The 25,154-nt window shown below is 30.2% G+C and overlaps 2 protein-coding genes across 4 annotated transcripts in view; one reads left to right on the top strand and one right to left on the bottom strand.

Moving 5' to 3' along the window:
* LOC659951 (DENN domain-containing protein 1A) overlaps nt 1-1,164 on the top strand; it is a 46,872-nt gene extending 45,708 nt beyond the window's left edge. For all 3 annotated transcript variants that reach the window (XM_015984564.2, XM_966217.4, XM_008197337.3), the window contains one exon: nt 456-1,164. In XM_015984564.2, coding sequence (XP_015840050.1) covers nt 456-764 — 309 coding nt within the window. In that variant the 3' untranslated portion in view covers nt 765-1,164. The remainder of the gene's footprint in view (nt 1-455) is intronic.
* Nucleotides 1,056-25,154, bottom strand: ValRS (Valyl-tRNA synthetase). The gene is made up of 9 exons (XM_008197341.3): nt 24,760-25,154; nt 24,534-24,707; nt 24,145-24,272; nt 23,926-24,090; nt 19,038-19,653; nt 14,616-14,972; nt 9,136-9,972; nt 8,758-9,085; nt 1,056-1,612 (listed from the first exon to the last, which is right to left on the bottom strand). The coding sequence occupies exons 1-9, from the start codon at nt 24,910-24,912 to the stop codon at nt 1,227-1,229; spliced, it is 3,144 nt and encodes a 1,047-aa protein (XP_008195563.2). The 5' UTR covers nt 24,913-25,154; the 3' UTR covers nt 1,056-1,226.

Raw genomic sequence — 25,154 nt, 5'->3', positions numbered from 1 at the left:
CGAATTAAAGAAACGTAATGTTTATTTAATTAAAAATAAAATTATGCAAAAGACGCACACTTTGAAAAGGGAAAAAATTTTTTTCGACCAAATGTGGTAGTTATTGATTTTGAATTTCGCTAAGTAAGTGAGTACAATGAAACTTTGAAAAAGTTAAAAATATAGCAGTGGTGGGCGTATTTTGGTATTTTTTTGTGCAAAAACGACGCAACTTTGACTGTAGTTTAGATATTTTTTATAATTTTTAATTTGGCAAAAATTTTAATCAAAAATGTACTGAAAATGTAAAAAATCGAAAAAAAAAACAATTTTAAGAAGTGAAAACTGTTCTAAAGTCCATAAAATTTCGCTACACCGATTCACTTCTCCTCCTAGCATTTAGTTCTCCGTAGTTTGACTTATTTGTTGACTGGACGTTATTTTTGAACACTTTGTCCAACGTTTCCTTCTTATAGCCCGAAGACATGGAGGACTTGATCCGACTGGACTCAACATCGGACACCGACGACTTCGATCCACTCAAAACGAACTCATACAGCAGCAGCGCCCCCTTGAGTCTTTCAAACCCGCTCTATACGTACGAAAATCACACGACAAAACAGAACGGTTCAGTGCAAAACAGAAACGATCAGGACCTACTCCAAGAGTACGGTCTAGACTTTAGTTTCACCAGTGCGCCAAACCAACAAATTTTCGATCCGTTCGCTGGCACTAGTGCAAGTAACAAAGTCAATTCTCAAAGTCAGTGGACTAGATTCGACTGAAAAGTGATATTTAGCAAGAGTTTTATACGGTTTTTATGAATGTGGAAATGTGTTTTTAATGCAAATTTTATTTATACACGAGTTATGTATTATATGTTTTGGGCGGATACAAGTTACGTAATTTATGTTATTTTGTTGTTTAGTACAATTTTTCCTAGGTAAGAGCAACCGAAACATACCTAAAGAAGACTCGGAAATTCTAGAATTAGCTGTGATACTCTCGATTGTGTTTGATTGGAAGAAATCGGTTTATTTTTGTTAAATTGCACGAATCCATCATAGACCAACAACTTATAAAATTGAGAAAGTTTATTACGTCTGAACTTAAAATAGGCTAAGCTATAATACTGTGATTGTAACACTTGTATATTCACCTGATTAAATTGTAAATGCCTCGTAACCGTATTTTACAATCACCGCCTAAAAGCTACAATAAATAAACCGAAATAAATTAAATCACTTCTATTCCATCAATTTTAAAGCTTCGATCGCACTTTGCAACCGTTCGAGTTCCACAGCCGTCTGCGCCAATTTCTCGCTGTTGGTTTGTTGGACTTCTGGTGGCACTTTTGTCGCATAATCGGGCGCAGAAATCGCCTGGTTCAGTTTGGATTTGGTGGTTTGCAAAAAGTCGAGTTTCTTCTGGATCTTGGCGATTTCTTTGGCCGGTTCGATCAATCCTTTGAGGAGCAGATTGACTTGGCATTTGTCCGAAACGGTGATGATGGCGCACCCTGGTGGCGATTGCTCGTTAACTCCAATTTTTGAACAGTAGGACAAGGTTTGGAGCGCTTGGATGAACTTGGTTATGGTTGTTTCGGTCGCTGAGTCGCTGCACTGGAGGTAAGCTGGAAAAAAACATTTTTCCTATGTAGCTAAAGTGGAAACAATTGCGAAGCTGTTAGGTCAAAATAATAATAATAATAATAATAATAATAATAATAATAATAATAATAATAATAATAATAAAAGGCAAAAAACTGCTTGTTCCATGTACAAAAGTCACGAAGAAGTTAAAAGAAAAACATGAAATTTCGTCTATCAACAGTTAATTAAAAAAGAAAAATTTGGAAAATAATCGACTTGTTAAAAAAGCTAGAAAACGAAAAAGAAATTAATAGATCGACTAAAAGATGGAAACATTGCTAAAAGGCAATCAAAATCAACACAATTAAGAAAAAAAAAATCTACAGAAGTTGGTACTCAGTTTAGCAAAGATTCAGCTAAGAAATGAAGAAGAAAGAAACAATTAAAAATATAGAACACATTAACGGGAAAGGAAAGAAATATGGAGAACTTAGTTTTCAGTCTAATCTTTAAATCTGTTCTAAATGTAGAAAACAAAAATTTTAGAATTTTCAGTGAAAAAAAAACTCAAGGTGGAGAATGGAGATAGTTGAGGAAATCTAGTTCGCAAACAAAGAATAAAAGTGACATATAAAAAGCAATTGCTTCGACTGTAATAAATTAGTATTTAATTTGAAACTGCAAAGTTTCTTTTGAGAGAAAATATATGTGTAGAAAATGAAAAAGAAAAAATTCGACTAAGAAATTAAGAAAAAAAAGGCAATCAAAAAATTAGAAGAAAATATGAAAAAATGTAGAGAAGTTAGTTTTTGCTCGAATCTTCAAATTTCTGTTCTAAATATTTAAAAGAAAAATTGAAGGAATTGCTTTGAAACAAAATTTGATGTGAAGACAAAAAAAATGAAGTTAGCAAACTAAGAGAGAGGAAAAGCAATTAAGAGACATCAAAATAAAAAATAAAAAAGTTAAAAGCATTAACAGGTAGCTAAAAGAAAAACATGAAATTTCGTCTATCAACAGTTAATTAAAAATGAAAAATTCGGAAAATAATCGACTTGTTAAAAAAGCTAGAAAACGAAAAAGAAATGAATAGATCGACTTAAAGGCAATCAAAATCAACAGTATTAAGAAAAAAAAATCTAGAGAAGTTGGTACTCAGTTGAGCAAACATGCAGCTGAGAAATGAAGAAAGAAACAATTAAAATAAAAATATAGAACACATTAACAGGAAAAAAAAGAAATATGGAGAACTTAGTTTTTAGTCTAATCTTTAAATCTGTTCTAAATGTAGAAGACAAAAATTTGAGAATTTTTATTGAAAAAAAAAACTCAAGGTGGAGAATGGAGATAGTTCAGGAAATCTAGTTCGCAAACAAAGAAAGAAAAAAGATTAGACTAAGAAATGAGGAGAGGAAAAGTCAAGAGAGACCACCAAAATAGGAAACAAAAAAGAAACAAGTACGTATTTGAAGAAAAGGAAAAATGAGACAAAATGCGAACTGAAAGAGGATCAGATTTTTGTCTAATCCCTAACTTTGTTTAAAAATATTCGAAAAAAATTGCTTGGATCGTTGAGAAAATGAAGTTAGCAAACGAAGAAAAATTAAATTAAATTAATTAGACTAAGAAATGAAGAAAGGTTGTTAAGAGAGACCATCAAAAAAAAGTAAAAGAAGAAAGCGCCATCAGATACGAGTAAAAATAACTGATATATAAAAGGCAATTGCTTCGACTGAAATAAATTAGTATTTAATTTTAAACTGCAAAGTTTGCTTTGAGAGAAAATATATGTGTAGAAAATGAAAAAGAAAAAATTCGACTAAGAAATTAAGAAAAAAGAGGCTCTCAAAAAAATTATAAGAAAATATGAAAAAATGTAGAGAAGTTAATTTTTGCTCGAATCTTCAAATTTCTGTTCTAAATATTCAAAAGAAAAATTGAAGGAATTGCTTTGAAACAAAATTTGATGTGGAGACAGAAAAAATAAAGTTAGCAAACTAAGAGAGAGGAAAAACAGTTGTTAAGAGACATCAAAATAAAAAAGAAAAAAGTTAAAAGCATTAACAGGTATTTAAAAAAAAATAAAAAACTTAAAGGCGGAGAAGAAGAAAAAGAGCAAACTGTAAAATTGCTTTAAAGGAAAAACAAATCTAGAGAAAAATAAAGTTAAAAGAAGCCAATCAAAATTTAAAAAAATGTGACAACAGGAAAAAAATAAACCTAGATTAGCTAGTATTAACTGAAATATATTTAAATTTGTTCTAAAAATTAACGAAATTACACTGAAAATTTTTTTATGTGGAGATAACGGAGTATTTGAAGTTGGCAAACGAATATAAAAGAAAGATTAGACTAAGAGAGAGTGTTAAAACAGTCCATCAAATCAAATAATAAAAAGAAAGCAACAAGTATTTGAAGAAAAAGAAGCCTAAAAGTAGAAAAAATAAAAGAAAACCAGTAGCTTCTAAAATAAACTGGTATTTAGCTTCATTTTTACCTTTATAGAAGACGAGAAAGAGTGTAAGATTTTGGTTTTAAAGAAAGACAAACATGGAAAAGTTGAAATTATTCGGCTTAGAAAAGTAAAGCAAACGCTATTAAAGAGCCAATGAAAATAAAAATTTTTAAAAAGTGTCAGCAGAAAGAAAACAAGAAATGTAACGAAGTGAGTATTCAAAATATTTAGTCTTTTTTGTCCTAAATACAAAAGGTAAGACTCGAAAGATTTGTTTAAAAAAAATCAATGTCGAAGTCGTAGTTGAAAAAATGAGGTTACCAAAGAAATACAAAACATCAAAATTAAAGAATAAAAACACGTAAAACGTCAACATGTGTTTGGAGAGAAACAAACTTACATAAGAAAAATAATAGAAACAGGAAAAAAAGAAGAAACGCAGAAATTATGTATGGAATCTGATCGTCAAGTCTGTTCTAAACAGAGAAGAAAGTACAAAATAATAATAATAATAATAATAATAATAATAATAATAATAATAATTGCAATAAATAAAAGGCAAAAAAACTGCTTCTTTCAGTTTAGTGTCTTAATTTGTTCCATGTAAAAAAGAGTCAAAAAGAAGTTAAAAGAAAAACATGAAATTTCGTCTATCAACAGTTAATTAAAAAAGAAAAATTCGGAAAATAATCGACTTATTAAACAAAGCTAGAAAACGGAAAAAAAAGAATAGATCGACTAAAAGATGGAAACATTGTTAAAAGGCAATCAAAATCAACAGTATTAAGAAAAGAAAAAATCTAGAGAAGTTGGTACTCAGTTGAGTAAAGATTCAGCTAAGAAATGAAGAAGAAAGAAACAATTAAAATAAAAATATAGAACACATTAGCAGGAAAGGAAACAAATATGGAGAACTTAGTTTTTAGTCTAATCTTTAAATCTGTTCTAAATGTAGATGACAAAAATTTAAGAATTTTCATTGAAAAAAAAAACTCAAGGTGGAGAATGGATATAGTTCAGGAAATCTAGTTCGCAAACAAAGAAAGAGAAAAGATTAGACTAAGAAATGAGGAGAGGAAAAGTCAAGAGAGACCACCAAAATAGAAAACAAAAAAAGAAACAATACGTATTTGAAGAAAAGGAAAAATGAGAGAAAACTTTGTTTAAGAAAATATTCGAAAAAAATTGCTTGGATCGTTGAGAAAATGAAGTTAGCAAACGAAGAAAAAGAAAATTAAATTAATTAGACTAAGAAATGAGGAAAGGTTGTTAAGAGAGACCATCAAAACAGTAAAAGAAGAAAGCGGCATCAGATACGAGTAGTTATAAAAGAAAAGTAAAAATAAGTGATATATAAAAGGCAATTGCTTCGACTGAAATAAATTAGTATTTAATTTTAAACTGCAAAGTTTGCTTTGAGAGGAAATATAGGTGTAGAAAATAAAAAAGAAAAAATTCGACTAAGAAATTAAGAAAAAAGAGGCACTCAAAAAATTAGAAGAAAATATGAAAAAATGTAGAGAAGTTAGTTTTTGCTCGAATCTTCAAATTTCTCTTCTAAATATTTAAAAGAAAAATTGAAGGAATTGCTTTGAAACAAAATTTGATGTGGAGACAGAAAAAATGAAGTTAGCAAACTAAGAGAGAGGAAAAACAGTTGTTAAGAGACATCAAAATAAAAAAGAAAAAAGGTAAAAGCATTAACAGGTATTTAAAATAAATAAGAAACTTAAAGGAGGAGAAGAAGAAAAAGAGTAAACTGTAAAATTGCTTTAAAGGAAAAACAAATGTAGAGAAAAATAAAGTTAAAAGATGTGACAACAGAAAAAAAATAAACGTAGATTAGCTAGTATTAACTGAAATATATTCAAATTTGTTCTAAAAATTGACGAAATTACACTGAAAAATTTTTTACGTGGAGATAACGGAGTAATTGAAGTTAGCAAACAAATATAAAGAAAAGATTAGACTAAGAAATTAAAGAGTGTTAAAACAGTTCAACAAATCAAAAAATAAAAAGAAAGCAACAAGTATTTGAAGAAAAAGAAGCCTAAAAGTAGAAAAAATAAAAGAAAACCAGTAGCTTTTAAAATAAACTGGTATTTAGCTTTATTTTTACCTTTATAAAAGACGAGAAAGAGTGCAAGATTTTGGTTTTAAAGAAAGACAAACATGGAAAAGTTGAAATTATTCGGCTTAGAGAAGTAAAGCAAACGCTATTAAAGAGCCAATGAAAATAAAGAAATTTAAAAAGTGTCAGCAGAAAGAAAACAAGAAATGTAACGAAGTGAGTAGTCAAAATGTTTAGTCTTTTTTGTCCTAAATACAAAAGCTAAGACTCGAAGGATTTGTTTAAAAAAAATCAATGTCGAAGTCGTAGTTGAAAAAATTAAGTTACCAAAGAAATACAAAACATCAAAATTAAAGAATAAAAACACGTAAAACGTCAACATGTGTTTGGAGAGAAACAAACTTACATAAGAAAAATAAAAGAAACAGGAAAAAAAGAAGAAACGCAGAGAAATTATGTATGAAATCTGATCGTCAAGTCTGTTCTAAACAGAGAAGAAAGTACAAAATAATAATGATAATAATAATAATTGCAATAAATAAAAGGCAAAAAAACTGCTTCTTTCAGTTTAGTGTCTTAATTTGTTCCATGTAAAAAAGAGTCAAGAAGAAGTTAAAAGAAAAACATGAAATTTCGTCTATCAACAGTTAATTAAAAAAGAAAAATTCGGAAAATAATCGACTTATTAAAAAAAGCTAGAAAACGGAAAAAAAAGAATAGATCGACTAAAAGATGGAAACATTGTTAAAAGGCAATCAAAATCAACAGTATTAAGAAAAGAAAAAATCTAGAGAAGTTGGTACTCAGTTGAGCAAAGATTCAGCTAAGAAATGAAGAAGAAAGAAACAATAAAAATAAAAATATAGAACACATTAACAGGAAAGGAAAGAAATATGGAGAACTTAGTTTGTAGTCTAATCTTTAAATCTGTTCTAAATGTAGATGACAAAAATTTAAGAATTTTCATTGAAAAAAAAACTCAAGGTGGAGAATGGATATAGTTCAGTAAATCTAGTTCGCAAACAAAGAAAGAGAAAAGATTAGACTAAGAAATGAGGAGAGGAAAAGTCAAGAGAGACCACCAAAATAGAAAACAAAAAAAGAAACAAGTACGTATTTGAAGAAAAGGAAAAATGAGAGAAAACTTTGTTTAAGAAAATATTCGAAAAAAATTGCTTGGATCGTTGAGAAAATGAAGTTAGCAAACGAAGAAAAAGAAAATTAAATTAATTAGACTAAGAAATGAGGAAAGGTTGTTAAGAGAGACCATCAAAACAGTAAAAGAAGAAAGCGGCATCAGATACGAGTAGTTATAAAAGAAAAGTAAAAATAAGTGATATATAAAAGGCAATTGCTTCGACTGAAATAAATTAGTATTTAATTTTAAACTGCAAAGTTTGCTTTGAGAGGAAATATAGGTGTAGAAAATAAAAAAGAAAAAATTCGACTAAGAAATTAAGAAAAAAGAGGCACTCAAAAAATTAGAAGAAAATATGAAAAAATGTAGAGAAGTTAGTTTTTGCTCGAATCTTAAAATTTCTGTTCTAAATATCCAAAAGAAAAATTGAAGGAATTGCTTTGAAACAAAATTTGATGTGGAGACAGAAAAAATAAAGTTAGCAAACTAAGAGCAAAACAAAAAAGAAAAAAGTTAAAAGCATTAACAGGTATTTAAAAAAAATAAGAAACTTAAAGGAGGAGAAGAAGAAAAAGAGTAAACTGTAAAATTGCTTTAAAGGAAAAACAAATGTAGAGAAAAATAAAGTTAAAAGATGTGACAAAAAATAAACGTAGATTAGCTAGTATTAAATGAAATATATTCAAATTTGTTCTAAAAATTAACGAAATTACACTGAAAAATTTTTATGTGGAGATAACGGAGTAATTGAAGTTAGCAAACGAATATGAAGGAAAGATTAGACTAAGAAATTAAGAGTGTTAAAACAGTCCATCAAATCAAAAAATTAAAAGAAAGCAACAAGTATTTGAAGAAAAAGAAGCCTAAAAGTAGAAAAAATAAAACTAGTAGCTTCTAAAATAAACTGGTATTTAGCTTAATTTTTACTTTTATAGAAGACGAGAAAGAGTGTAAGATTTTGGTTTTAAAGAAAGACAAACATGGAAAAGTTGAAATTATTCAGCTTAGAGAAGTAAAGCAAAAGCTATTAAAGAGCCAATGAAAATAAAAATTTTTAAAAAGCGTCGAAATGTAACGAAGTGAGTATTCAAAATATTTAGTCTTTTTTGTCCTAAATACAAAAGATAAGACTCGAAGGAATTGTTTAAAAAAATCAATGTCGAAGTCGTAGTTGAAAAAATGAAGTTACCAAAGAAATGCTCACAAAGAAAGGAAGAAATTAAATTGACCATCAAAATTAAAGAATAAAAACAAGTAAAACGTCCACATGTTTTTGGAGAGAAAGAAACTTACATAAGAAAAATAAAAGAAACAGGAAAAAAAGAAGAAACGCAGAGAAATTATGTATGGAATCTGATCTTCAAGTCTGTTCTAAACAGAGAAGAAAGTCAAAATAATAATAATAAGAGGACAACTAAAGAAACTGCTTATAAACAAAGTTCAAAGTGGAGAAAATTGTGAAAACGAAATAAGAAAAGTTTTTTAAACAAAAAAATTCTCATCATCAACAAGCACAACCTACCTTCAGTTTTGGTCTTATTCGGCAGATTATAATCACTCCGCGCCGACCTAATCGCCTTGGCCACCTTTTGCACAAAATCAACTTCATGTTCCAACGTTTCGTTCCTCCAGACACAATCCTCAGGCTCGGGATACGGACACACACATATACTTGGAATTTTGTCGCGTATTTCTTTAGGCCTAGGCAACCTCTGGTACAGTTCTTCCGTAATAAAAGGCATAAAAGGTGAAAGAAGGCGTAAACCGACTTCCAACGCCCGATACAGAGTGACTTGGGCAGTTTTCTTCGTCGCTTCGTCTCCACTTGCAAATATCGGCTTCAAATATTCCTAGAAAAAATAAATGAACAAAAAAAATCGGGGAAAAAAAATTTACGTACCAAATAGACGTCGCAAAGCTCGTACAACCACACATTGTAGATGGCGGTAGTGGCAGTGGGGAACTCATAGTGTGAAAACCCTTGGTTGGCATCCCTGACAGCGGCCGCCAACCGACTCAACATCCACAAATCCATCACTTTTTCATTACCAACAAACCCGCCATCTACCGGAGCTTGAAACTCATCACTGAAATACGTCAGTGCAAACTTGGTCGCATTCCAGATTTTATTGCAGAAAAATCTGTATCCTTGCACTCGCAAAATATCCAAATTAATATCACGCCCTGAGCACATGGCACACAAGGCGAATCTGAGTGCGTCCGTCCCACATTCGGGGATTCCCTCAGGATAGTCGCGTTTTTGCCCAGCTTTGGCCTTTTCAACTTCACTCGGATCCAAGTTACTTTCATACAACTGTTGATGTAAGTCTTCAAGGGCTATTCCCTTGATGACGTCCATCGGATCGATCACATTTCCCAGTGATTTACTCATTTTGCGTCCGTGTGCATCACGCACGATGGGATGTAAGTACACCTGTTTGAAGGGAAGTTTTCCGAGGAGTTTTTGCCCGAAAAACACCATTCTGGCCACCCAGAAGAAGAGAATATCATGGCCGGTTTCAAGCAGGGATGTGGGGTAAAAAATGCGTAAGTCTTCCGTTTCTTCAGGCCAGCCGAAGATTGAGAACGGGAAGAGACCGGAGGAGAACCAGGTGTCAAGAACGTCTTCGTCTTGAGTGAGGATTATGTCGTCAGGGGTCGTGTTGTAAAGTTTGGCGGCTTTTTGACGGGCTTCGGATTCACTGCGGCCGGAAATCCAATGGGAATTATCGTCGGCCTGAAATAATTATTATATTTTAGTCATGTTTTAACAATTATTATTTCGGAAAAATCGAGGACAACCGGAATAAAAAACTCTACAAAATGGCATAAGACTCAAGGCGATATGTCGCAAAAATTTTTTCAATTTTCAATCGCCGATTACGGCCAAACTAAAAGAGCTAGGAGAAAACTCTTTTTTCTATCGTAAAGAGCACATCAAAATCTATAAGATAGGATAAGTTTTATTCGATTCTGAGACACTTTTAAAATTGACCATTTGGTAGGGGGGGTGTTAACTTTTTTTTATTTTCCCAATTACGACTAAACTATTCGAAAAAGTGTAACTGTTTTGATCCATACCCATGCAAAATGATCCGGGGAATCGATTGGCATCGAAAAAATTGCCAAATTCCCAATAGTTTTTTAGTTATGAATTTTTTAAAATTTTACCAATTTTTGCATTTGTCTGCAATTTGCTCAAAAACTATTAGTCGGAGAACAATAATTTTTTTTGAAAAAAATAGATAATTCAAAGAGCTTTCCAACGATAATAAACTTCATGGGGTTCTCTCTGATAGTTCCGGAGCTATTGCTCAACAAATGTTCCGGGTACCCAAAATCGACAAAAATTGCGACGAAAATTGAAAAAATCAAACATCAAAAAATCGAATTTTTTTTTGGACTTTTAACAACTCTAGAGAGTTGTAAAGGCATATATAAACACGAAAAAGTATGATAGAACGAATTGTAAAAAAATTAATTTTTTCACTTTCTTGAAGGTGTTTATTACTCAGGAAATTTTAGCAAAAAAAATCAAATTTTTAAATCTCATGAAAAGTTCGTATAATACAAAAAATGAGCCGCTGAATTCAATGGAACAAACCGCATTGCTCTAAGACTTTTAGTTTTTGAATTATGAATTTTTTTGTTAGATAAAATTTTACACTATGACAAATGGCTACCCTAAATTTAGGCAAAAAATTTTAAATTATTACTTCTTGTGAAAAATCGATATAATATGTAAAATGAGCCGTAGAATTCAATTGAACAAACCGCAATTCTCTACGACTTTTAGTTTTTTTTTTATGAATTTTTTTAGTAAAAAACTTTGATCGCCTCTGTAGCCGGAACCGTTGCCCGGAGCGGCTCCGGGTTTGGTCGAAAAAATAGATAAAATTAAGCGCTATCAGATGATTTTTTGTTCGTTGCTCTAAGTCTTTTAGTTTCCGAGAAAAACGCAAAAAAAGGTTTCCATTTTCCCTTTTTTTCAATTTTCAACCGCCAATTACGGCGAAACTATTAGAGTTATCGAGAAACGGAAAAATGGAGGACAACCAAAATAAAAAACTCTACAAAATGGCATAGGAGTCAAGGCAATATCTCGCAAAAAAATTTTTCAATTTTCAAACGCCGATTACGGCCAAACTAAAAGAGCTAGGAGAAAACTCTTTTTTTCATCGTAAAGAGCACATCAAAATCTATAAGATAGGATAAGTTTTATTCGATTCTGAGACACTTTTAAAATTAACCATTTTGTAGGGGGGGCGTGTTGACTTTTTTTATTTTTTTTAATTTTCCCAATTACGACTACACTATTCGAAAAAGTGGAACTGTTTTGATCCCTACCTATGCAAAATGATCCGGGGAATCGATTGGCATCGAAAAAATTGCCAAATTCCCAATAGTTTTTTAGTTATGAATTTTTTAAAATTTTATCAATTTTTGCATTTATCTGCAATTTGCTCAAAAACTATTAGTCGGAGAACAATAATTTTTTTTTGAAAAAAATAGATAATTCAAAGAGCTTTCCAACGATAATAAACTTCATGGGGTTATCTCTGATAGTTCTGGAGCTATTGCTCAACAAATGTTCCGGGTACCCAAAATCGACAAAAATTGCAACGAAAATAGAAAAAATCAAACATCAAAAAATCGAACATATGGACTTTTTTTGGACTTTTAACAACTCTAGAGAGTTGTAAAGGCATATATAAATACGAAAAAGTATGATAGAACGAATTTAAAAAAAAATTTTTTTTCACTTTCTTGAAGGTAAGTGTTTATTACTCAGGAATATTATTATATTACTCACAAAATGCCGCATAGAAATGCTTCATCAATTGTCTCAAAAGGTGACTGCCCAAATCACTATCAAAATTTGGATCAAGTTTTTAACAACAAAATTTAATTTTTTTCTTGGATCAGCCGAGCGATTTGGTTAATTTTTTGTGTGGTCATTTATTTTTCGGGGTTTAATGATCCAACGGTAATTTGGCTTAATTTTAAATAAAAGAAATGTGTTTTGAAAATTTTCATTTTTTAACTTGAGGTCATTTTTTTCCCCTAATTGTCCTAAAATATGTGCATTCTGAATTTCATAACAATTCGTTGACAAATAACGGAGATATTAAGCTCGAAAGTCTTAGTTGAGACACGTTGTACATTACATTACTATAGAAAATCACTTGTAAAAAGTTTTATGAAATAGGCCCCAGGTCAGGTCAGGTTTAATTTTTAAGTTAAGAAAAATGTTTTTTCGCGAGATGTCGCTAAACTTAAACTAAAGACATATTTTGTCGGCCCTTGGACTAATATTATTTCGAGAAATTTCGTAAAAATAAATAAAGCCAAGAATTTCTTTCGAAAATTTAGGCAGGTTTTCACTTATAAAAAATTCGGTTAACCGAAAAGAGAACCACTAAATTATGTTTAAAATGACTTTATTTTTAGCCTGTCTAACACATTTTACAGGATTTTCAGGCTGAAACGTCATTATTTCGCGAAATTGTGTAACAATAAACTGTAAAATTATCAAATTAGTGTAAAAAATTTGAATAAAACAACGTAAATCTATGTCAGCTTCGTTAAAAGTTTCCAGAAATCAGACGCAAAGCAGATTAGTACGTTTTTCGGTCAAAAACGTAAAAATTTGGAGGAATATAATCAAAAATATGCCAAGAAATCGACAACTAGTTGTATTGAAAATGGTTCTATTGGCCTTTTTTGATTATTTAAGCATGTTTCTGAGCTAAATTAGTTAGAAAATGGATCAATTTTTGCATTTGTTCGAGTGTTTAAGTACATTTTTGAAAAAAAAAGTTTTTCCACGTTTCCAAACATCACGAAATTTGGCGTAAAATGACATCATTTTGCTGTTTTATGTTTTATTAGGACTTTTTTAGTTATAAATTCAATTATTTCGCAAGATTTCACCAAAAACCTGGCGGAATATCACAAAATTAGATCAAAAGTCACATAAATTTCGGTTTCTTTAAATGTTTTATTAAGTCTATTTTTATCTAAAAACGCAAATATTTCGAGCAATTTCGTCAAAAATGGTCTTTATCGATGGCTCTAACACGTTCTTAAGTTAAAAAAGTAAAATTTCAGTAAACTTAAGAAAAAATTAATAAACTTCGTCAAAAATTAACCGACTTAACATTAAAAATGGTTTTCTCGGCCTTTCTCGATGTCTTTAGCATATCTTTAAGCGAAAAACTGTTTTTTCGCGTGATTGATCAGTAAATTAGGTCAAAAATGATATTTTTCGCAGTTATTTCGAACAACTTCCTTAAAAATAAGCCACAAAAGCGCCAAATTGTGTTGAAAATTGTGTTATATTTACCTTTTCGGGACACTTAACAAGTTTAAAGTAAAAAGTGAAATCTCAGTAAATCTGACCAAAAAATCAATAAATTAAGTAAAAAATAAGAAAATGCTTCCTTCCTTCGAGCGTTTTAACGATTATTTCAAGCAATTTCGTCAAAAATAAGCCAAGAATTCAGATATTCTTCGTACCGTTTTTATGTCCATATTACAATATTGTCATTTGGTGATTTTTCGACCTATTACAGTGATAAAAATTAAGTTTTTTGGTCAAAAATGTGTAGAAAATCGAAAAAATAGTAAATTAGGTACACCATTTTCAATTTACAATCAATTTTTTCTGGCTTGCTAAACAGGAATTTTCCAAAAACGTGCGTTTCTGGTTGAACAAGGTGTAAAAACACTTAAAAATGTCAAAAATTATGCCAGAAAAAATACCAAACCATAATTTTCCATTTTACTGAGCATTTAAGTACATTTTTAAAATAAAAATACAGTTTTTTCACGAAGTTTTATTAACCTGAGTTGAGATATCACCAAAATCAAAATAGGACACCTGACCAGAATTATTTCAAAAATCACTAATTTTATGTTTTTGTAAGTTTTTTATTCAAAAAATCATTTAATAAATTTAATAAATAATGCTAAATCTTGACTAGAAAATCACTAACATTTAAATGAAAAACAGCCCTTTTCAGGGTTTTAATATGGTTTTTAGTTATAAAAATGTTCAAAAATATCTGAGACACTATATATTTAAGTTACTTACATTAGAACCCGATTTGCCCCCTCAATTATTTCGTATGATTTCAAAATCTGACCAGAATTATTTCAAAAATCAGAAATTTTTTATTTTTGTAAGTTTTTCATTCAAAAAATCAGTTATTTGAAGGAATAATTTAATAATAAATAATGCAGAGCTTTTGCTAAATGTTGCTAGGTTTGACTGAAAAATCGCAATGAAAAACTGCTCTTTTCGAGGATTTTTAAACGTTCTTTAGTTATAAAGATATTTCGAAAATATCTGAAACACTGTACATTTAATTTACTTACATCGGATCCCGGTTTGCCCCCTTTACTCTTCAACGTCGCATAGTAGGCGGGGATTCGATGCCCCCACCACAACTGCCTGGAAATACACCAATCCCTGATCCCATTCATCCAATAATGCCAGGTCTTGATATGCATCTCAGGAATAATCTTCAATTCACCAGAATTGACCGCTTCCACAGCTTTCGCAGCCATTTCATCACACTTGACGTACCACTGAGGCTTCAACATTGGCTCAATTATATCTTTGCTGCGACTACACACTGGCACAACCATTGGATTATTCTTCGTCTCAACATACAAACCCAACTCTTTCAACTCTTCAGTTATAGCCTTCCTGGCCTCAAACCGTTTCATACCCTAATAAAAAATAAACATTCAAATTTTTATTTAGTTCGAATTTGGTAGCAAAAAAAGTGACTAAATTTTCCACAAGTCTTTGCGCTTGCTCTTTTAAATTCTAGTATTTTAAATATGCTGTACTTCCTTAAACAAAAAAAAACTGTGAGAACATACAGGGTGTTTCAAGTTTTAGTGCCAGTGAAAAAATAAATATAAATAATAGAGTTTCTAACTCGCTTCAATTTGATGCTTTAGCATTATCCCAAATTTTCATAGGAGCGTGAAATGCAAAAAACTACACTGAAAAATTTTTGTTGTCAAATTATTGCAATTTTTTTATAATAAAATTTCCTCTATTTTTTAAGTAGGAATTCCGGAATTGAAATAGTAAAAAATCCAAGACGTTTTAAGCAAATGAATTTTTAATTTGATTTATACCAAATAAATGTTTATTTATTTAGTAATGTTCATTCCAGACGTGGTGGAATAATTTGTTTGTTTTTTTTATTAACTGATAAATAAGTAACTAAACCAGAAGGACCATTATTTGAAATGCCAAAAGTATTAAGAGTAAGATTTTTTATACAGGGTGAGTTGAATTACTAATGTTCAATTAATGGTCAATTAAAAAAAATCTCCGAACTAGTCGACTTTATTTTAATAAATGCTTGGTTTTTAAGTAATGACGTCGTCTTTATAAAATGTTGTTCTTTAAAAAATATTAAATATTATTATTATATTAAATATTAAAAACAAAGATATAAAAAATAAAATAAATAATAAAATAATAATAAAAATGTTATTGATAGATTACACACATCTATTTGTTGTTTCTTTATTTTGTAAAGTATATTGGTTATATTTTTTGGATTTATTAAATCTTTAGATTTCATATAGACATTCATGTTGTCATGCTAATAATACGTAGCAATTACCTAAAAGACGTTGAAATCGACTTTACATTCTCCTCAAATGTTTTTATTTATTTATTTTTCTATTTATTCCAGAGGGTGATTTTTAATAATTGAAAATACTTGATTTTTGTCGATTGCTTTCTCAAAAATGACAAAACTCGTTGATAAAATCGCTTCAGGCTGCCTGATAAAGACGATTCAATCATCGTTAGATACAAATTAAATGCACAGTAAAAATAATAAATACGCAGTAAATAGCAGCATTTCAAACATGGAGTCTACCTTGCAGGGTAGCTGCTGAGCGTTTATTAAGAAAGTAATCCTTGATAAAAATTTACTATGATATTCAAAATCTTCACTGTAATTGTTTAAACCATAAAGTGCCCTTATATTATTAATAACAATAATATTAATAATTTATAAATAATACTTATTGTTGGCTTCTAAATGAAATCACACTTTCGAAAAGTTTCAGTTTGATAGAGATTTTGTAAAACTTTCTAATTTTTGTTTTGACTGATCATATTTTAATTCATTTTTTATTGAGCTAAACCGTTTCCTTTTCCACTTCTTCCTAAAATAAAAACTGGTATTTTAAATATGCTGTACTTCCTTAAACAAAAAAAAACTGTGAGAACATACAGGGTGTTTCAAGTTTTAGTGCCAGTGAAAAAATAAATATAAATAATAGAGTTTTTAACTTGCTTCAATTTGATGCTTTAGCATTATCCCAAATTTTCATAGGAGTGTGAAATGCAAAAAACTACATTGAAAAAATTTTGTTGTCAAATTATTGCATTTCTTTTTATAATAAAATTCCCCCTATTTTTTAAGTAGAAATTCCGGAATTGAAATAGTAGACGTTTTAAGCAAATGAATTTTTAATTTGATTTATACCAAATAATTGTTTATTTATTCAGTAATGTTTATTCCAGACGTGGTAGAATAATTTGTTTATTTTTTTTTATTAACTGATAAATAAGTAACTAAACCAGAAGGACCATTATTTGAAATGCCAAAAGTATTAAGAGTAAGATTTTTTATACAGGGTGAGTTGAATTACTAATGTTCAATTTATGGTCAATTAAAAAAAATCTCCGAACCAGTCGACTTTATTTTAATAAATGCTTGGTTTTTAAGTAATGACGTCGTCTTTATAAAATATTGTTCTTTAAAAAATATTAAATATTATTATTATATTAAATATTAAAAACAAAGATATAAAAAATAAAATAAATAATAAAATAATAATAAAAATGTTATTGATAGATTACACACATCTATTTGTTGTTTCTTTATTTTGTAAAGTATATTGTTTATATTTTTTGGATTTATTAAGTCTTTAGATTTCATATAGACATGCATGTTGTCATGCTAATAATACGTAGCAATTACCTATTTATCAAAGGAAATAAAACTAAAGAAATAAAAAGACGTTGAAATCGACTTTACATTCTCCTCAAATGTTTTTATTTATTTATTTTTCTATTTATTCCAGAGGGTGATTTTTAATAATTGAAAATACTTGATTTTTGACGATTGCTTTCTCAAAAATGACAAAACTTGTTTATAAAATCGCTTCAGGCTGCCTGATAAAGACGATTCAATCATCATTAGATACAAATTAAATGCACAGTAAAAATAATAAATACGCAGTAAATACCAGCATTTCAAACATGGAGTCTAGCTTGCAGGGTAGCTGCTGAGCGTTTATTAAGAAAGTAATCCCTGATAAAAATTTACTATGATATTCAAAATCTTCACTGTAATTGTTTAAACCATGAAGTGCCCTTATATTATTAATAACAAAAATATTAATAATTTATAAATAATACTTATTATTGGCTTCTAAACTGAAATCACACTTTCGAAAAGTTTCAGTTTGACAGAAATTTTGTAAAACTTTCTAATTTTTGCTTTGCCTGATCATATTTTAATTCATATGTATATACAGGGTGCCTCAGCTAAGACTTTCGAGCCTGATATCTCAGATATTTGTCTTCGAGTTTTATGAAATTTAAAATGTAGATATTTTAGAAGATAAAGATTAAAATCCAATTAATGCAAAAACTCAAATCTTCAAAACGTAATTTTTACATGCCTTTTTAAAATGTTAAGCCTTTTAAGACTTTTATTAAAAAATTTATCGTCAGTGAAAAATGCTGTCAGAAAAAACTCGTTCGTGTTTCGCGAGAAAAATGAGAAACAAACTGTTAAACGTGGGTACAGATGCAAAAGCGTAGATCTCTATGAGACAAATGAGCACTACCATTGAATTTTGGTCAACCCTACTCGCAGAAACGTAACTGTCACGCAAGGGACATTTCACAATTATCTCTCACCCATACAAAGTTAAAAAACAACATTTTTGACTTACTTTTGGTACTGGATGCTTTAATTCTTTCAAAAAGGACTAAAAGACTGAACAACTGAAAAATTCTAGACACTTAAACATACAGGACTTTGGAAATGTTTCGTACACTGCTGATTGGATTCTCTTCAAAAGCTTGAATTACAGCCCCAACTATTGCTTCGTTTCCAGTGACGTGTTTTTCCTCACTTGATTTAGTTCAGGTACGCTTCCTGAAATTATTGACAATTCTTTGAACTTTAAATTTCATAAATAACATTTCACAAAAAGACCAACGACACTTTCCATAGGCGAATATTAATTCCTTTTTCAACAACACAGAAATTTCAGCCACTGTTGTTGGTTTTTAAAGTAATTTCACCAAATTAAAACAATTTTACTTTTCTGACAGCGCGCACACTGTTGACAGTTTTTTTCAGTGGTACACAAAATGCCACATAGAAATGCTTCATCAATTGTTTCAAAAGGTGACTGCCCAAATTACTATCAAAATTTGGATTAAGTTTTTAACAACAAAATTTAATTTTTTTCTTGGATCAGCCGAGCGATTAGGTTAATTTTTTGTGTGCCCATTTATTTTTCGAGGTTTAATGATCCAACGGTGATTTGGCTTAATTTTAAATAAAAGAAATGTGTTTTAAAATTTCATTTTTTAACTTGAGGTCATTTTTTTGCCCCTAATTGAAAGACCACCTCCTAAAATATGTGCATTTGACAAATAACGGAGATATTAAGCTCGAAAGTCTTAGCTGAGACACTTTGTATGTTCAGTTATTTCATTTATTAATCTTTACTCACCGTAAATTTCCCGTAATCCCCACAAATGTAACCTTTATCATCAAAAATCGTAATAAAAGGCAAACTGTGTCTCTTCCCCACTTCATAATCATTCGGATCATGCGCTGGCGTAATTTTCACAGCCCCAGTCCCGAAATCCCTCTCAACAAACTCATCGAGCACAATCGGCAATTTCCGGTCGCAAAACGGGTGAATCACCCGTTTGCCGTGCAAATGCTTGTATCGGTCATCTTCGGGATGCACCGCCACGGCCGTATCGCCCAACATCGTCTCGATTCGGGTCGTGGCCACTACGATTTTTTCATCCGAACCTTCGATTTTGTAAGCAAACGAAACCAAAACCCCAAATTCGATTTTCTCCTCGTATCCAGGGACTGATAAAAATGTGCGTCCTGGAATTTCGATTTTGTCGACTTCTATATCGGAAATTGCAGATTTGAGGGTGCAAGACCAGTTTACTAGTCTATTAGCACGGTAGATGTAACCTTCTTCGTGTAAACGTACGAAGGCTTCGGTTACGGCACGGGACAGTCGGGGGTTCATTGTGAATTGGGCGCGGTCCCAATCGAACGAGGAGCCCAGTTTTTTTAACTGGTGGTAAATCCGGTCGCCTTTCCTGTTAAAAAGATTTTTTTTTAAATAAAATGTATCTATTGCATCAAGCTTTATTTATACACTCTTGACATCACAAATACATAAAAATATGAAGAAATTGTTAATAGTAGTTAACAAATTAAAAAAAAATCAAGGAAATCCCTTAACAAAATTGATACTGATATGTTTACAAAAGAAACTAAAAACTTTTAAGTTAAAAATAAAAATACATAGATTTTCAACGATTCCTTGCTTAAAAAAAGCGAAATCACTTGAGAATACACAAAAAAATAAACTAATTTTTAAAAAATGGTCTTTATCGATGGCTCAAACACGTTCTTAAGTTAAAAAAATAAAATTTCAGTAAACTTATGAAAAAATTAATAAACTTCGTCAAAAATTAACCGACTTACCATTAAAAATGGTTTTCTCGGCCTTTCTCGATGTCTTTGGCATATCTTTAAGCGAAAAACTTTGTTTTTTCGCGTGATTGATCAGTAAATTAGGTCAAAAATGATATTTTTCGCAGTTATTTCGAACAACTTCCTTAAAAATAAGCCACAAAAGCGCCAAATTGTGTTGAAAATTGTGTTATATTTACCTTTTCGGGACACTTAACAAGTTTAAAGTAAAAAGTGAAATTTCAGTAAATCTGACCAAAAAATCAATAAATTAAGTAAAAAATAAGAAAATGCTTCCTTCCTTCGAGCGTTTTAACGATTATTTCAAGCAATTTCGTCAAAAATAAGCCGAGAATTCAGATATTCTTCGTACTGTTTTTATGTTCATTGTACAATATTGTCATTTGGTGATTTTTCGACCTATTACAGTGATAAAAATTAAGTTTTTTGGTCAAAAATGTGTGTAGAAAATCGAAAAAATAGTAAATTAGGTACACCATTTTCAATCTACAATCAATTTTTTCTGGCTTGCTAAACAGGGATTTTCCAAAAACGTGCATTTCTGGTTGAACAAGGTGTAAAAACACTTAAAAATGTCAAAAATTATGCCGGAAAAAATACCAAACCATTATTTTCCATTTTACTGAGCATTTAAGTACATTTTTAAAATAAAAATACAGTTTTTTCACGAAGTTTTATTAACCTGAGTTGAGATATCACCAAAATCAAAATAGGACATCTGACCAGAATTATTCCAAAAATCACTAATTTTGTGTTTTTGTAAGTTTTTTACATAGATTTTCAACGATTCCTCGCTTAAAAACAAGCCAAATCACTTGAGAATACACAAACAAATAAACTAATTTTGTAGAAGAAAACTAAAAATTTTATAGGAAAAATGAACAAAAAACAGAAAAAAAACTTTTTTAAAAACTAAACGAAGACTTTTTTCAAATTGAATAAATGGATAACTTAAAGTCGAAGCCTAACTAAAGTGGAAATAAAAAGAAGGAATTGGACTAGTTTCGGTATTTATTTATACCATCATCAGCAGTCTATACATGAAGACTTTTTTTACAAATTATAGAGATTAGAAAATCTGTTAAAACCTTTATTACTCTCACCTTTTCTGAAAAACAAATTTTTGAAACAAATAATATAAGAACATGTCTATAACGTCAATTTTGATGTAATTTGGTGTTTCTTTTTACTTGTTTGACAAAAATTTTGTAAAAAAATACGTATTTACCTTAAAAACATTGGAAACAATGGGAAATTTACTATTTTCGACCGAATTTCAGATTATGTTTGAAAAACGTGCAAAAATAATGTTATTTTCGAACTAATTTAAATTCAATTTATGTGACTTTCGTTCAGAGTTTCTAGCTCAAAAATGTACATAGAGATTCGGATTCAAGTGAGTTTTGTACTTGTAACTGATTTTTTTTTAAATGCGCCTTACACTATTGTTTGACAAAAATTAAATTTTATTAAAAAGTGTATTTCTAGCTGAAAAGTTTTGCAAAAAAGGGTGTTTTTAGCCTAAAATCGTTGTAAAAAATAGAAAAACTACATTATTTTCGACCTAATTTCATGTGATTTTTGGCTTGTTTAAACAAAATTTCGCAAAGGAGTGCATTTATAGCTGAAAAGCGTGCTCTGACCCTAAAATAAAGCAAAAATAATGTTTTTTGAACTACTTTTGAGATTCTTCGGTGAAGTTTAAAGTTTTTCGACTAAATTTGGTGATTTTCGCTCCAAAATGTGCACAAAAATTAACTATTTTCAACTTAATTACAAGTATTTTTAAGCGTTTAAAAATACAATAACGGGCTTGAACTAAGCAAAAATGATGTTCTAACTTTTCTACGCCCATCATAAAGATTTTTTGCTATTATGTATTAAAGAAAGTATCAATAAGATACTAATCTTTTTGATAAAACAGTATCAATTTAACACAAAACGTGCTTAATCGCTTAAAACTAGCAGATATAACACAATTTTTAATTCACTCTAGCGATTTTTCGTTGTTTTATCGTATTTTTTACTATTACTAGTTTTTTTATACACTTTTAACATTACAAATACATAAAAATATGAAGAAATTGTTAATAGTAGTTAACAAATAAAAAAAATCAAGGAAATACCTCAACAAAATTGATACTGATATGTTTACAAAAGAAACTGTAAAAACTTTTAAGTTGCCTTATTTTAGTCGAAAACGACAGGAGTTGTAAAAATTCCATTAAAATACATAGATTTTCAACGATTCCTCGCTTAAAAACAAGCCAAATCACTTGAGAATATACAAAAAAATAAACTAATTTTTAAAAACATTCTTAAGTTAAAAAAGTAAAATTTCAGTAAACTTAAGAAAAAATTAATAAACTTCGTCAAAAATTAACCGACTTACCATTAAAAATGGTTTTCTCGGCCTTTCTCGATGTCTTTAGCATATTTTTAAGCGAAAATCTTTGTTTTTTCGCATGATTGATCAGAAAATTAGGTCAAAAATAATATTTTTCGAAGTTATTTCGAACAACTTCCTTAAAAATAAGCCACAAAAGCGCCAAATTGTGTTGAAAATTGTGTTATATTTACCTTTTCGGTACACTTAACAAGTTTAAAGTAAAAAGTGAAATTTCAGTAAATCTGACCAAAAAATCAATAAATTAAGTAAAAAATAAGAAAATGCTTCCTTCCTTCGAGCGTTTTAACGATTATTTCAAGCAATTTCGTCAAAAATAAGCCAAGAATTCAGATATTCTTCGTACTGTTTTTATGTCCATTGTACAATATTGTCATTTGGTAATTTTTCGACCTATTACAGTGAAAAAATTTTTTTGGTCAAAAAAATCGAAAAAGTAGTAAATTAGGGACACCATTTTCAATTTACAATCAATTTTTTCTGGCTTGCTGAACAGGAATTTTCCAAAAACATGCGTTTCTGGTTGAACAAGGTGTAAAAACACTTAAAAATGTCAAAAATTATGCCGGAAAAAATACCAAACCATTATTTTCCATTTTACTGAGCATTTAAGTACATTTTTAAAATAAAAATACAGTTTTTTCACGAAGTTTTATTAACCTGAGTTGAGATATCACCAAAATCAAAATAGGACATCTGACCAGAATTATTCCAAAAATCACTAATTTTGTGTTTTTGTAAGTTTTTTACATAGATTTTCAACGATTCCTCGCTTAAAAACAAGCCAAATCACTTGAGAATACTCAAAAAAATAAACTAATTTTGTAGAAGAAAACTAAAAATTTTATAGGGATAATGAACAAAAAACAGAAAAAAAACATTTTTAAAAACTAAACGAAGACTTCTTTTACAAATTATAGAAATCTCACCTTTTCTGAAAAAAAATTTTTGAAACAAATAATATAAGAGCATATCTATAACGTCAATTTTGATGTAATTTGGTGTTTCTTGTAAAAAAAATACGTATTTACCTCAAAAACATTGGAAAAAAGGGGAAATTTACTATTTTCATCTTTCTTTCGAAAAAACTTTGATTTTAGCGCAATAATGAGCTTGAAAGTACTTGGCATAAAAACTTGCACAGATGCTCGAAAATTATCGACATTTCGACGATTTTTGTCTGAATCCAATGATTTTTAGCTGTTTTTACGTTTATTATGATTTTTTCAGGCAATAGAGCCTCGAAAAAACAAGGCAACGATTACACCAAATATTTAACCTCCTTGTTTCACCGAAACTTCTGACTGAAAAATATGCTAAAGCACGAAAGTACATTCTCGAACTGATTTTGCAATTCTTTGAAGCCTAGTAAAAATATTGGTTAAATAATCTCCAAGTTGAAAAATCTTACAATTTTAGTTTAATTCAAAGGAAAATGTTCTCGAAAAGTAGGAAAATTACTTACTCCTCCTTCCATTCCCAAACTTTGCTAATAAACCCTTCACGTCCAATATCATGTCGTGTTTTTTTCTCGTTTCGCCATAATTTTTTTTCTACTACCACTTGAGTAGCAATTCCGGCATGATCACAGCCAGGGTTCCACAAAGTTGTCTCACCTCTCATTCTATGCCTAATTTAAAAAAAAAACGATTAATTTTTCATTTTAGTTTTAGTGAGATATTACCATCGAACAATGGAATCTTGAATCGCATTGGTCAAAGCATGACCTAAATGGAGCGATCCGGTGACGTTTGGAGGTGGAATTACAATTACAAATTTGCCTCTAGGGTTGGGTTCAGCGATTGACTTTCTCTGTAATTATATTGAGTTCTAGATATCAAAAATGATGACTAACGAAATTATTCTATCAGTCCTTGAATCACGAAAAAATTGAGTAACAATGAGTTACATACATATTTTTTTCCCGAAACATTTCAAACAAGTCTGAAAAATGTTATTCTATGTCTAATTAATTTTGCTGTATTTTTCCAACAGTGTTGCAAACTGCCAAGAAACCAATGCTACCAACCCAAACATTCATTCTTGATCACTCCGTATCTTAATTATAATTACCCCATATTCCGGCTTGAAAAAGCCCTGTTTCTCCCACCAGGAGTACCACGCCGCCTCGACAAACTGGGGGCTATAAGCATCGGGCAAAGCCCCACTGATATCCTTCTTGTCACCCTCTGGTGTCGCTATATTATAAACAGCAGCCTCCTTCACCTCCTTCTTCTTCTCTTTCTTCTGCAAAAAAACCCTCGCGTCACCGCACATATGTTGCATCATTCACCCTTACCTCAGCCTCCTTCTTCGGTGCCGCGTTTTGCTGCTTCTCCAACTTTTGCTTCAACTTGTCCAACTTTGCCTGTTTTTTGGCCTCTTTCTCCAACTGCTTGGCTGTTTTCGGGGGGGCCAAAGCCCCATTTTGGAGCACTGCTTCGTCACACATCGTCCACGGTTTCGTGAACACAGAGCACGTTGTGAAATTGTAATTTGACAGGCAAGTGACGTCAAAAGCCAACCTGCGATAACCTCAAATTTGCCAACTGGTGATTTTTAGAAAAATGGTTTTTGGAGGCACGACCCAACGTTTTGAGTTAATCAAATGGGAGGTTTATTAAATTAATAATACCCATGAACCAAAATTGACCCAAATCACACCACACCAACAAAATAAGATTCAATTTTGGA

This window comes from Tribolium castaneum, chromosome 1 (genome assembly GCF_031307605.1).
Source record: "Tribolium castaneum strain GA2 chromosome 1, icTriCast1.1, whole genome shotgun sequence".
Lineage (NCBI taxonomy): Eukaryota > Metazoa > Arthropoda > Insecta > Coleoptera > Tenebrionidae > Tribolium > Tribolium castaneum.
This window is presented reverse-complemented; position numbering and strand designations above follow the sequence as displayed.